Below are 14,072 nucleotides of genomic sequence, written 5' to 3'. Positions count from 1 at the left end.
TCCCGCTGCAGCACCGCGACAGGTGCAAAAACAGGATTTCCTCGAGAATGCCAGCCAAGCTCCGTCTCCACACCACGCAGGCCCAAACGGAGAAAACACCGCTGTGGGTGTATACAAGTCCGTGGTTTATTCATTTGTAAAGATGGGGGAAAGACGCCTTGTTTACTTACTGCACGCATGATAGTGTGTGTTTGTTTGTGCGTGGTTTGGCTTTTTAGGAAAGAGCTGTTTTGCACCAGATGTTAACACACACACACACACACACACACACACACACACACACCTGACAGAAGCTTGTGTATAACCTCCAGGGACCATGGCGTGGGAAATGGCACGTCTCCTCAGCTGGCGCCCGATAACAACAGAATGCCGGAGAACGTGCCGGTGGAGCTCCACAACGCTGACGCTGACAAGGTAAAATGAAGCTAATGTTTGGCCCTCGAAAGGATTTAGCAATAACAAAGATCGTGTGGGTGTGTGCATACTCTACTCTCTTGAATCTATAGCCCTCAATGCGAGCATGCGTTTCATGAGCAGGCCTGCTGAGGGGATCTGCAGCTGTATAATGCATGTGCATTCACGGCTGCTTTTCAGCCTTGTTCAATAATCCACACTATTGGCACTGCGCGCGCCCTCCGATCCGCCTTTGCTTAAGATCCCATCACCTATGCATTAGATCCATGGTCGGGTGGGAGGGAGCTTACGCCCTCCACACAGAAGGCTCTGGTCACCGTCTCAGATGTCTGTGAGCGGGATGGCGTCGTAATCGGCACACGTTATCCACCCACTTGTGACGTTGCCTGATCGATGGGACCAGGCGGGGCCAAAATATGCCAAGGATGCCTGATGGTTACGTGCCGCTGCTGCTCCGTCCCGTAGAATTGATGCAAATCCTCAGACCTGCAGAGACGAGTGTCATTGTGCCTTTGTGAGGGGGGGCTCATTCTGGACAGCGGATACATGTGTGTTTGTTAGACGTGGTAAAGGAGCCATGTTTCTTCCCGTTAGTGCATCCTCAGACTGAGGAAGAATGTGCTTTTCGAACTGTGTGTGTATATATCTGCACCGTACATGCATGCGTACTGACTCATGCAGTGAGACGTTCCCCTGCAGGCGCTTTGCCAGACACTGACGCAAACTTTGAGGGATCATGGCTAAGTGTTTAATTCGATAGACTCAAGCACAGACACTTGAGCGCGTAACCTTGTACGAGGGCCTTCAGTTTGAGCTGCCAATCCTGTCATTAATTAAATGATTAATCAAGCGAGTTGCAAAGCAAAGGTGGCAGAATGTTCTGTGAGATTCCACCTGCTTCGTGAGCTCCGGAGAAGCCACTTTTTGATGGTGCGTTGAATGCCAGAATATGCCTCTGAGCCCTCGTTTTCATGCGAGCAATGACTTAATCACCACTGAATGACTCGCCAGATGTCAAACCATAAATGTCCATGAATATTTAATTACTATCATTTATTTCTATTTCTGAGCTAATAAATCTTGCTGTATTATTTTCCCGTCTACCCTTTTGCCGTGGCCTCATCATCAACATTTCCAATCAGAAGTTTAAATTGATGGGTGGAAGTAGAACTTTTGCTGTGTAACTGCAATTACCAGAAAGTCTTTTGTCATTATATGATGTTATGAAATCATCTTAATCAGATTAGCTTCAATTATCTCCGTTTCCAGATCCATGGATGCGCCCTTCTGTTGCATCCACACCTCATTCCTAAGAATTAGGCCTGGGGAATGAGGCATGATGGGATTTACAAGTGTGCGTGCGTGTGTGTGTTTGTGTGTGTGGTCTACATACGCACTTTTACCTTTTACAGGCAAAAAGGCATTTGGACATGCATCATTTAATCGCTCAAGTCGTTCATGTTTCAGGCTGTCGACTCTTGACATTTTGAATTTACACCAATACACATGTATGAATATAGAAAAAAGTAAACTGACATTTATAGGCCATTTGCTTCTCGGGAAAACGGCGTTTGGCATGAATGGAAAAGTGACTCTTCTTAAACATGAAGGCCGTGGCTTCTGGTCTGGTTTTCTTTGCCCGTTGGACTGCGTGATCTTTCATTCTGTCCACGACTGACTCCATTCAACCCACCTCGTTCCCCTCTGCTGTTTTGGGAGGATGCGAAATGACAATGAGAGCCGACCGGAGCGTCTCTACTGCTATTCGCCCCCCCTTCCTCCAGCAAGGATGCCGATCATGTCGATGCCTCTCGGGAGATCCTGTGCGGTTCAACAATGCCCCCGAGAGACGATGAAAGGGCGCCCGAGGGGGGGGGCGCCATTGATTGCTTTGCTATTTTCCTGGAACACTTGCAGGCGTTTGCAAGTCAATCAGAATCATAATCGGCTTTATTTCGATTCGTTAGCTACGTTATTGGAAACCCAGTGAGCCTCGCGTTAGTCTGCCATTAACCTGCTGTTAAATGTTGATTGCCTTTATCCTGGAGTGGGTTTGGGGGGGGGGGCAGAGATGATGTAAGTAGTTTCTGTTCATGCCACTGAGACTTGAGGACAAACTGCTTTTCCCTGGTGAAAGACAAATCGCTGTTGTTCCACAGAAAGAGCCTCTCACTTGTGAAACTCCCATCAGAGATCCTCTCATCCATAAAATTGACAACCGATCTCCCCAATTTCCCCCCAATGAAAGGCCCCCCCCACCCACTCACAAGCAACGTACCCGGCTTGCAGGGAAGGTGTCCGAGGGGGCCGCGGTACAAATAAAGACTCTCAATTTGTGTCTTTTCGCGTCTCTTTTCAGCCGCCGGCTCAGGGCAGGACTTCGCCCACCAAGTCGCTGCAGAACGGCAGCCCCACCAAATGCCCCCGCTTCATCAAGATCAAGAACTGGGAGACGGGCACCGTCTACAGCGACACGCTCCACCACAGCTCCAGCAAGGTGAGGCACACGGAAATGAGCTCAATCAGCGGTTGGATGGAGCTTCCTGAAGCTCAGCGTCACATTTTAAAATCGCTTCTTGCTTGAAACTAAACCCCCCCGCCGCCAACTCAATCGAATGTAATCTAAAGTACTAGTAATTTGCAACTGGTTGACTTGTTGAGGCATCACAAAAAGGTACCTGTGATCCAGATGTCCATGATGGGCGAGTCCCAGTTTAACTTGACTTCACATAATAACGAAACAAAGGTTACAGATGTGATTCCCGTGGCTTCACTCGCGTCTTAACGCCAGCGATGATCATCAGTCATCCTCGGTTGAATGGAGATATTTCGCATGCAGACTTACCGACACATCATTTGCAAGTCAAGTAGCTTGAAGCCCCGAGCGGCTGCTTCTCACTAACTAAACGTACGTCAGCGAGCTCTCGCCTGATTCAGCGCGGTACTATTTAGCGAGACAGCAGGGGGTTCGGGAAAGCTCGTGAAACAATAAATCCTTCTATTAATACATTTTTTCCAACGGTTTCTTTTATGAATACTTGCACATGATACAAATGTTATGCTACACATGACGAGGGGGATTTCTTGGGACGTTTTTCGCATTGTGGATAAAGGCATCGATCCTTTGAGGGTCAAACCAAGACGGCAAGCATCTTCACTCCTTTTAACCTTGATACAGGTGACCGGAGCGCCTAATAAAACAAAATCCCTCGACATTATCATGCGAGTATTCTGCATTTTCATGTTGCTTAATTTTCCCGCCTTCATGGGGGGGGCAAAGGCCTTGATTACTCCAAAGGACACGACCACTGCAGGGCTTTGTCTGTTGAATGTAAGCGTGCCATTAGCGGGATGGAACGTCGTGCTTTGCTGTGGGGTTCTTTTCTCATTGGGGGGGGGGAAATCTCTCATGGCGGCTTCTAAAAGCTAAAAAAGCTCATTCATACGAAGGTTTTACAGTGAAGCATCAAAAGGCTCTCACCACATGCATCGATTTTTTTTTTTTTTTTTTTCCCTTTGGAAAACCGTTCTTCGTTAATCTTTCGTGCAGCCGAGGCGTCTCCTCCCGGTCGGCACGCCAGGGGCCACAAGGTGAGCGCCGCCACTTAAGCATTCACCCCCCCCCTGCCCCAAAACACAGCCGCCATTCGTGAGCAGCAAACGGCCGCCCGATTACGCCGGTGACTTATCGGACACGGGCTGCGCATCCCAATGAATGGCCCGTAATGGCATCTTCAGATTTTGTTATAAACCGCAGACGCCGGCGTATTTGGAGGATGATCCGTCTCTTTCTAAAAAGGACAGCTGGCTGGCATGAATGCCCACAGCGGCATGATGAGCGGACGTGCTGGAGCACGAGCCATTCCTCCTTTTTGTTTTATTTTTAACACTCCCCACTCATCCACTTCCCCTCTTTCACTCGGTCACCCCTCACTCTACATCTTCTTCTGTCCCCGCTTTGTTGTCCTCCCTTGTTGTCCATTATCCTACCCTAGCTTCCTCCTTCCTTTGTGAATATCCCTTCTTCCTTTCCTTACTTTCCCATCCTTCTTGTTTAGACTGCTGTGATTTGTTTCCGTTTTTCCGTTTTGAAAGGACACAAAGGGAGGGTTTTTATCTTTCGACGGGCTTTCCGGTCCACGTCTTCAGTGTTTGGACAGTCCAAGTGCGCCGGTTTCGGCGTGGCGAGCCAATTTTAGCAGCGCCGGGGTCAGTGTCACATTTCCCCCTTCGCGTCGTCTGCCCTCGCTCGCTCGCTCCATCTCTCCGCGAGCCGGTTGAAGGCATTTAGGCGAACCAAAGTGACAGCCGACTTCAGCTGTAATCACGTTCCGCTGACCACACCAGGTCGCTCTCAGCGATGAGCAATTCTCCCACTTCATCTGTCAGTTTTTCCTGTTTTCTGCGGCTCTTTCTGTCTGCCTGTCTGATACCGATCCGTGACTCACTGACGCGCTCGCTCGCCTGCACGCGTGCAGCCCGTGTGCGAGACATGTATAATGGAAGGGATTGTCATACTGTGGTTATGATCCCTTCACGGAACGGAACTCGCAACAGAAACTGTCCTCTTCATCTGGACCGAGTGAAACGCATTATGATAAAGCTTTTAAGTTGTTAAATGTGTTTGTGTGTGTGATGGTAAACCATGTCAAGTCCTCTGAGCATAACGTTATGTGAATATATATATATATATATATATATATATATATATATATATATATATATATATATATAACCGGTATAATGATGCACAACTGGAAGAGCAGCCAAAAACAGAGGAGAAAAGTTAGATTTTTCTCTTGGACGACTCTATTTTTACATCTATTTAATTCAAGAATTTCCGTCCGGTTCATAAGATTTACGCATGAATACAGAAGAATGGGATAACTCCGCCTTTGGTAAATGAAGTTCGCCATGTCTTTCATTTTGCGTCCAATCACAACACCGATGGCTGCAGGAAGTGTGTCTCGTAAGTGAATCCTCGGGCCTGAAGTCAACGCGATGCGTTCTGTTAGTGTTGTTCTTCGCTGTTCTCTTCAGTTGCAATGAAGGAAAACCAAGAAGGCAAATGAATCTCCTAAAACCCCCCTTTTTTTTGACTTTCCAGCTGCCAATCTGCTCTGAAAATGTGTGCATCGGCTCTGTGATGATGCCCAACCAGCACGTCCGCAAACCAGACGAGGTCCGAACCAAAGAGGAGCTTCTCCCACTGGCCACTGACTTCATAGACCAGTACTACACCTCCATCAAAAGGCAAGCCCGCCCTCCTCCGTCCGCAGAGTTGACCGTTGCGCTCCTTTCTGCCGCAGATGACGTTAATCGACGTGTTCTGGCTTCGGTTTCCTCCAGGTTTGGCTCTAAGGCCCACGTGGACCGGCTGGAGGAGGCCACCAAGGAGATCGAAGCTTCTGGAACGTACCAGCTGAAAGACACTGAGCTGATTTATGGGGCCAAGCACGCCTGGAGGAACGCTGCTCGCTGCGTCGGGAGGATCCAGTGGTCCAAGCTACAGGTGAAATGCAGGGAGCCCATAAACGTAGCGATATGCGGTGTATTTACTCAAATCAATAGGCATCTTTGTGCCTAATCCGGCCGCTGTGGTTTCATTTTTGCCATCCAGGTGTTTGATGCCAGAGACTGCACAACAGCTCATGGAATGTACAACTACATCTGCAACCACATCAAGTACGCCACCAACAAAGGCAATCTGAGGTAAGAGCGCGAAACGTGACACACGTTCCGCCTTCTGTCACCGCGTGCATCTCACCACCCTCCCCGGATCTCCGGCTACCTCCGACTTGACCCTCCCGCCCCATCTGTCTGCCTCCTCTCACTGCATCTGCGGCCCGTCTATCCGTCGGTGTCTTGGCACCGATCGTTGGCCTTGGCAGACGTGGCTAACAAGCGCTCGTTTGTCAGACCTGCACGGCGCTCTCTCACACAATTTCCGCCAAGTGTTAATCACATGTGGCACCTCGTGTTTACTTCTCGGAGGACGGAGAGCTTCTAGCTCATCTACTGCTCTTGGGCCGGGCGCGTCGATGAGAGTCGGCAGGACACCCGCTCTCGGTTTGGCTGGTTTTAACATGAATAAGCACAGGAACAGAAGTACAAATATTGCAACATGTTTGCAAGGTTCTCTGTAATCCTTTTGCTTATTCCGAATCATCTGTTATTACGAAACCAGATGTCAGAACATGAACGTATATGGGACAGGATCCTAAAATAGTGCTACTGTCCCAGTAAATATTTGTAAGTGGGACATTATCCTGGAAGAAAATTTCCCAAAAGTTTTACAAGATTTCCCTTTTTTAAACTTTATAACAGATCTCAAACTAAAGCTGTGCATGATGTGATTTTCTTCATAAAACATTCTCCCATTAGATATAATTTGTCTCGCATGGGGCAACGTTTCACTCATTGTCTGGAACACTGAATGCAACGTTGTGGTCTTCTTTTCGGAAATGTAGCACCACTTGGACATGTTTTTTTGTGACGGTGAAAGGAAACGTCTGATCGACCGGACGTTGACGTGGTCACGGCTGTTTGCTGCAGATGTGGACCGCAGAGTGGCCCAGATTCACACCAGCTGCCGACCCTCCTCAGGGACTTACAACCAGCTTAGCAGTATTAACACTTTTTTTTTTAACCCGGTCATGGCTTTTTAAAACGTCACTGAGATGTGACTAAAGACTAAAAGGTAGAAGCTATGAGTCCTGGCGTGATTGAAAATGCCTTTAGGGGCGGATTACATGTGCAGTGGCCACCATCTGTTGGAGATCCTGCTGATTGATGGACTCCGATATTCTCACACGCGACCGCACGCTTTGTTGCGCCGTCATTTACCGCTTAAGGGGCGGGACGCCTCGGGTGAAATGGGTACACATTGGAGCTAATAGATGGTTAATTACTGGTATTGAGGCAATTAGGTTTTGTATTTGTACGTTTTCTGGAACGTCGTGTTTGAAAATGAAAAAATGAAATCTTATTAATAGTCTCTGATAATGTGCATAAATTTGCATATCATAAATCCGAACATTGGTGCGAGCGAGGCTCAACATTCTTGCTTCATTCTGCTGATATTTTCATTATCACTCTTTACGTATGAAAATGTTTTGTTTTTTTTACGATGGAAACGTGTCGTGCTGTTAAAACAACGACTAGATTTCAATGAAATGTTGTTTATTTAATGTTTTCTTGGTCTAGAAGAAAAAAATGTTACTGAAGAAAAATTCTTAAAGCTCAAAATTGAAAAAGTGCATGAAAAACTCCAAGTGGCTCTCGTGTGAAACAATGTTTTCAGATATCAAAATGCTGTGGAATGTGAGGAATTTGCTTGGCCACAGTTCAGATATCTCAATGTTTCCAGGTATGAGATTATGACCAAAGATTAATATCTACAGTAGACGTGATTGAGTTGTTTTTGTCTTTCTCTCACAGGTCGGCCATCACCATATTTCCACAGAGGACAGATGGCAAGCATGACTTTCGGGTGTGGAACAATCAGCTGATCCGTTATGCTGGCTACAGACAGCCCGATGACCACATCCACGGAGACCCTGCTAACGTGGAATTCACCGAAGTACGCGAGAGGACCTGCATATTTACGCATAAAAATGAATTCCTCAAGTCCTGTTTGCACTCAGCGTTGACTCTTGTCACCAGATCTGCATGAAGCTCGGGTGGAAGGCTCCGAAGGGCCGCTTCGATGTCCTGCCCCTCCTGCTGCAAGCCAGCGGGAACGACCCCGAGCTGTTTGAGATCCCCGAAGACCTCGTCCTGGAGGTGCCGATCACGCACCCGAAGTGAGTGATGCCTTCCCTCTCACGTGCACATAAGAAATATAAGAAATGGAGCCACAACAACGAGGGGGATGCACAAAAGAGAGAGAAGAGACATCCACCCACTCGCACACTTGTTGAACAATGGGGCACCTTTCAGCCAAGGAGCCTGATTGGGTTATTGTCACATTCCAACTGTGCTTGCATGTCGCCAGAACGCACAGCTAGCCGCGCTTTGTCTGTTGCCATGCCGGCTTTTGTGGTAACCAGGGGGCTTGTTAGTGAGCTTCCAACATTCTCCCGGTCTCTTTTTTTTTTTTTTTTTTTTTTTTTTTTTTAATTCTCGTGTTCACTCCACGTCCGAGACAACTTCTATCTCACTTTGGTGGCTACCGAAAAAAGCCGCGACGCCCTTGAGATCTAAAGCATTAAGCTGCTGAATCTAATACCCATAATGACGAACCGGGTATGCCGACGTCACTAGTGTTCCGACGCACGCATACGAGCTTTTCAGAACCCCTCCACTCACTGATTCCCCCCCCCCCCTACTTTGCCCCCCCTCACACACGAAAAAGCAAAATTGGCTCCTCTTGCTCTGCACCCTGCTTCGTCTGGCCCTCTGCTCTGGAGCAGCTTGGCACAGGCCTCGACCACCAAGGGCGTCTCATCATTTTGATATTAGACATCGCTGCAAATAACATTGCTTTCAGCGTGTTATCAGCCCCGGTAGAGCGAGGGGGGGTTGAGTACTGGGAGATAGATTGAGGTCCTGTCTGCTCTGTCCAGCTCTGAAACGCCATCAATAGGGGTCTCTGTGTTAATGTTGTTTTTGGCTGCAGTTTTTAAAGTGTATTTGTGTCTCCGGAATAAATATTTGCGCTCCAAACAGCAGCCGCACGTTGTTGTGGTTAATGACTGCAAATTGCGACTATTGGGGGTAGAAAAAAAAAGCTTCAGATCCCCCCCCCCCCGGTTTGCTCCGCCCAGGTACGAGTGGTTCAAGGACCTGGACCTGAAGTGGTACGGCCTGCCGGCGGTGTCCAACATGCTGCTGGAGATCGGAGGTCTGGAGTTCACCTGCTGCCCTTTCAGCGGCTGGTACATGGGCACAGAGATCGGCGTGAGGGACTTCTGCGACAGCTCCCGCTACAACATGCTGGAGGTAGTGCGTCGTTCTTCTCCTAACGGGGCAAAAAGAGACCTGATTAACAGCACTTAGAGCCCCCGTGTGGTTCGTAACAAACGCTGATAAACATGAATAATGCATTGTTGATTTGATTAATATGTCAAAGATGTACCTAACTATCTAGTCATTTTCCTTTATGCAATCGCATACTTTATAGTTGGATGTATTTGGAGAGGCCAATGGAACTCCGCTACTCTGCCTAAAGAAAAGAGTTAGAGGGTAAAATCTTGTAGACCAGCAGTGGCTCAATTATGAAGAGCATTCCTGACCCCTTAACTCCAACCCCTGAGGCCGATGACAGATTCATTAAGAATGTGCAGAAAGCAACTTCTGATGCTTCTTCTATGAGCAACCACCTGTTGGATGCATATGTAAGACATTTCATTGCAGTACTGTTGTAATCTTCTTTCTGTATGCCGTGTAGGAAGTTGCTAACCGGATGGCCTTGGACACCAGGAAGACTTCGTCCCTTTGGAAAGATCAGGCTCTGGTGGAGATCAACATTGCTGTTCTCCACAGTTTCCAGGTAGGAAAACCTTTCATGTGGCCGTATTTAAAGGAAGGATTCAAAACGGATGATTTCCACTTCAAACGCAGGACAAAATCGTTGCTGCAGTAATCGAACTACCCTTTTTTTGCCACATGTGACACAAACTCCCGTCGCTTCATCTGTCACAAGAACTCCTCTCGACATGGATTCCATCAAAACATTCATATTACGTTACCCGACTGCAAATTTCTCCCGTGTGTGATCAAAGACTTTTGCAAATACCACAGCCTCAAGACGGCGAGACAGAAATGCATTTGATGTGTGCAGATAAAAAAAGCATAAAAGTGTTTTTTGAAAAAAGGACGTCCTCGCAGCGTGAACGTCTGATCACAAACGCGTGGAAAAACGGACACGTGCATCGATAACACAATCCAAATGTTTGATTTGTAAGCGGAGTTCTCAGTGTTATCGGATGTGGAAACAACGTCACCATCTGGAACCTTCCGCCTCGTAACCACGTCGCCATCCGACACCAAGGGACACAACATCCCCGTCGCGCTCCTCAGTCCATTCAGATCGTCAATAGGTTCCAAACCCTAAATATGGCTAATTATATTTGTCTCTCGTGCCTTGTTGGTACTATGGAGCTGCGGCCAATTTAAGGACGAAGAAAAGATGGATGTATTTGAAAACATTTGAATGTGAAAATCAACAGAAAACTGCATTTTGTACTTATAATTCTGTTTCCTCCATCATCTAGACGTGCAAAGTGACCATCGTAGACCACCACTCGGCCACGGAGTCCTTCATGAAGCACATGGAGAACGAGTACCGGGTGCGGGGCGGCTGTCCGGGGGACTGGGTGTGGATTGTGCCCCCCATGTCGGGAAGCATCACGCCGGTTTTCCACCAAGAAATGCTCAACTACCGGCTCACCCCGTCCTTCGAGTACCAGGTAAGCGATACGGAAAGACTTCAAGCCCGTCCGCTAAGATTGAGCTCTGCCTTTTTGCCTCTGGGTGAATTTTCCTGTAAAACAGTAAGTGACTCTATATGTACACATTAACTTAAATAGTCTGCAACGCAATTTAAATTTGTCCGAGGGCGCCTCCCCAGTTCTAGACATTCGCTTATGTTTACAACCGACTGGTTATAATAAGGAAGGCATTAAAGTAAATTAAAGTTGGAACTCATTATCTGCTGGTGCAGCACTTTAAAAGGAAAGTTTCTACAGCAAATTGTGAATTGTCGCTTCTTTGTACCAAGTCGCTGCGCGGACACTGATGATGTCTCGGCTATTTGGACTGGATATGAAAAGTGAAACGAAGACGACCCCTGATCTTTATTTTCTTGTCCCATATGCAAAAGTCTGATCCCTGGAATACCCACGTGTGGAAAGGACTCAATGGAACGCCCACTAAGAAAAGAGCCATCGGATTCAAGAAGCTCGCCAAGTGAGTCAGACGCAGCATGGTTTTGTTGTATTTGGGATTTCTTTCTTCTTGCGTTGAGTCAAGGTTAAATTGCACTCTTAAATGGCAAAGATAATTCACCGAGGGATGTGTGCATAATAATCACTTTCCAAAGACAAAAGTTAGACAGACGGAGTTAAAATTTGTTCAATCAACCCCTCGGGGAGTAATCAAAGCCGTGTCAGTGTGCGCACGCTTCGCTCCGTTAATATAATTGCCTCGAGGATGTGACAAGCTAGGTAAACAATTGCCATCCATCCCCTACCTCGACGCCACCAGCTGGAGGGAAGCACACAACCCTCCCTGGATAACTATGGGGGGGAAAAAAAGACCAGCCTATTTCCCCCCCCCATTCCAAATGACTTAAGCGAATGAAAGAGTGAGGGCGGGCGGGTTAGAGCCGATGACATCCTTTGGTCCTCTTCTAGTTCCCTGGCGATTTGCACATGAACGTGTCTTCTGTTAAAGGTTTGAAGAGTCAAATTTTGACTCATTTCCCAAAGGTTGACCAAGGAAGAAATTAAAACCTAAAACCTGAAGGTTGCAAAGTTTGACAGTTTTTTGGTTTCAACAATTTGTCCGTGTGTTTTTTTTTTTTTTTTTTACCTCATTCTCACCATCTCGCTCTCTTCGCCTCTGCAGGGCTGTGAAGTTTTCAGCCAAGCTCATGGGCCAGGCCATGGCCAAGAGGGTGAAAGCCACCATACTGTTTGCGACAGAGACGGGCAAATCGCAAGACTACGCCAAAACTCTCTGCGAAATCTTCCAGCACGCGTTTGACGCAAAGGTACCCTTGCTCCCGCCTTGCGTCATCTTGCATGAAAGTCGGACACGAGCTTGAAAAAGGTAGAATTGAAAAGACATCATCATTCCGATGAACCCCCCCCCCCCCACACACACACACACACACCTCTTGCTCTGCGGCTGAGTGTACAGGCGGCGAGAGGGCAGAGGAAGAAAGTGTGTCTTGTCACATTTTTCTTCTTCTTCGCTTAAGAGCCGCTGGTTGGAGGCGAGATTTAAGCGCGGAGCTGCGCAGTAGTTTAAGACGAGATCCCAAAGCCCCCCCCCGACCCCCCCCTCCCCTCCCCGCCGCCGGCTGTGCTAATCTGTTTAGAGAGAAAACACGCTGCCTCCAATCATCCACTGTGTGTGTGTGCGCTCTCCCCCCAGGTCATACCTCGTGTTCCCTTCCTGTTTACCCAGTGTGATCAATCACACAAGAAGAGATCGCTGCATGCAAGTGTGTGTCACGCAGAGTGGGTGTCTGTAGAAGGATCGCGGGGCAGATGAGAGTGCACGGGGGGGGGGGCAAACCTCTGTTGTCGTGGGGCTGAAGCCTGTTTCCTCTTCACGCCTCTGGTCGTGTGTGTGTGTGTGTGTGTGTGTGTGTGTGTCTCTGTGGCACACAAACGCATCCATGGATGCTCGCCGTGCAGCATGTCATCATCTCGTTATGGGGCGAGGGCAGAGGGGCCATTAGACTCTTCCTCCGCCGAGGGCGCCGCGTTCGGCCCTGGTTTACGCGCCCGGGTCGTCTGTCAAGAGACGAGGAGCGGAATAAAAGGCGACGTGAGGCTGAGGTCCCCTTTATTTATTTTTCTGCCACGTCTGCAGGTCATGTCGATGGACGATTACGACGTGGTGGACCTGGAGCACGAGACGCTGGTGCTGATGGTGACCAGCACGTTCGGCAATGGTGATCCGCCAGAAAATGGAGAGGTATGTTGTAAATGAACCACTCCAGCTGACGACGTTGATCGCGCGACACGTCGCTGACGGCTTTGTTCTGACCGCCGTAGAAATTTGGAGCCGCGTTGATGGAGATGCGCCACCCGACATCCAACACCGAAGACAGGAAGTGAGTTTACCTGCGTTGAGTTACGCACCGTTGGGAGTCATGCATCAACACTCTGCTTTCGCCTCCCCTTCAGGAGCTACAAGGTCCGTTTCAACAGCGTGTCCTCCTACTCTGACACTCGCAAGTCCTCCAGCGACGAGCCGGAAGTCAAGATTAACTTTGAGAGCACCGGACCGCTCGCCAACGTCAGGTAAACCAAACCCAACGAATCCGTAGAGACGTACCGTAAGACCCGGAAGATTCCATTTGTCCGATGATGAATTCAATGCGACATAATACAAAGAATGTGGTGATTTGCTGTTTAAAGGATCTCTGGATATCAAGCTCAAATACAGGTGATGTCAATAACATTGAAGTCCTTTAGTTTTTGAAAAGCTGCTGGAATGATGGTGACGCATTCATTTTGAAAGCAACCTATTACAAAGTCACAAAATAAATACCAATTTGTCATTTTTATTTATAGCTCAAAGAATAACCCCCACTGATAGTCTGCGGGAGATAAATGAGATTGTTTCAATCATCCGCAAATACAGATATGATTTTACCTGAATCTTTTGGTTGATGAATTTAATTTAAATAATTACCTCCATTACTATTCTTTTTGTTATCTCACTAGCTACAGTACTGACATTGACCTTGTAAATCCGTTTTGGAATAACACATCTTATTGCAGTGGAGAGTTTGCTGACCCGTTAAAGAAGAAGGGGCCTCAAAAACTCTCAAACACAAAACTGAAGTGAGTTGAACGCTTCACGGCGACACCGCGGAATGAAAATTCCCTGCCCAAAATCGGACCGCTCAAGAAATCTAACGAGTGTCCGATTTTCGATGCTTTTTGAGCGGGAAGAAGGGGCACGCGGCTAAGGTG

At 47.9% G+C, this 14,072-nt stretch overlaps 1 protein-coding gene across 2 annotated transcripts in view; it reads left to right on the top strand.

Annotated features, from left to right (window-relative positions):
- nos1 (nitric oxide synthase 1 (neuronal)) overlaps positions 1-14,072 on the top strand; it is a 30,472-nt gene that overhangs the window by 5,478 nt on the left and 10,922 nt on the right. The window contains exons 3-18 of one of the 2 annotated variants that reach the window (XM_078086149.1): positions 312-414; positions 2,774-2,911; positions 5,522-5,667; positions 5,764-5,926; positions 6,035-6,126; positions 7,855-7,996; positions 8,080-8,219; positions 9,183-9,357; positions 9,806-9,907; positions 10,632-10,826; positions 11,240-11,325; positions 11,986-12,130; positions 12,961-13,065; positions 13,146-13,204; positions 13,278-13,394; positions 13,878-13,940. In XM_078086149.1, the coding sequence (XP_077942275.1) occupies positions 312-414; positions 2,774-2,911; positions 5,522-5,667; positions 5,764-5,926; positions 6,035-6,126; positions 7,855-7,996; positions 8,080-8,219; positions 9,183-9,357; positions 9,806-9,907; positions 10,632-10,826; positions 11,240-11,325; positions 11,986-12,130; positions 12,961-13,065; positions 13,146-13,204; positions 13,278-13,394; positions 13,878-13,940 (1,971 nt within the window). The remainder of the gene's footprint in view (positions 1-311; positions 415-2,773; positions 2,912-5,521; positions 5,668-5,763; positions 5,927-6,034; positions 6,127-7,854; positions 7,997-8,079; positions 8,220-9,182; positions 9,358-9,805; positions 9,908-10,631; positions 10,827-11,239; positions 11,326-11,985; positions 12,131-12,960; positions 13,066-13,145; positions 13,205-13,277; positions 13,395-13,877; positions 13,941-14,072) is intronic. The other variant, XM_040195712.2, reaches the window with a different exon arrangement.

This window comes from Gasterosteus aculeatus, chromosome 13 (genome assembly GCF_964276395.1).
Source record: "Gasterosteus aculeatus chromosome 13, fGasAcu3.hap1.1, whole genome shotgun sequence".
NCBI lineage: Eukaryota > Metazoa > Chordata > Actinopteri > Perciformes > Gasterosteidae > Gasterosteus > Gasterosteus aculeatus.
This window is presented reverse-complemented; position numbering and strand designations above follow the sequence as displayed.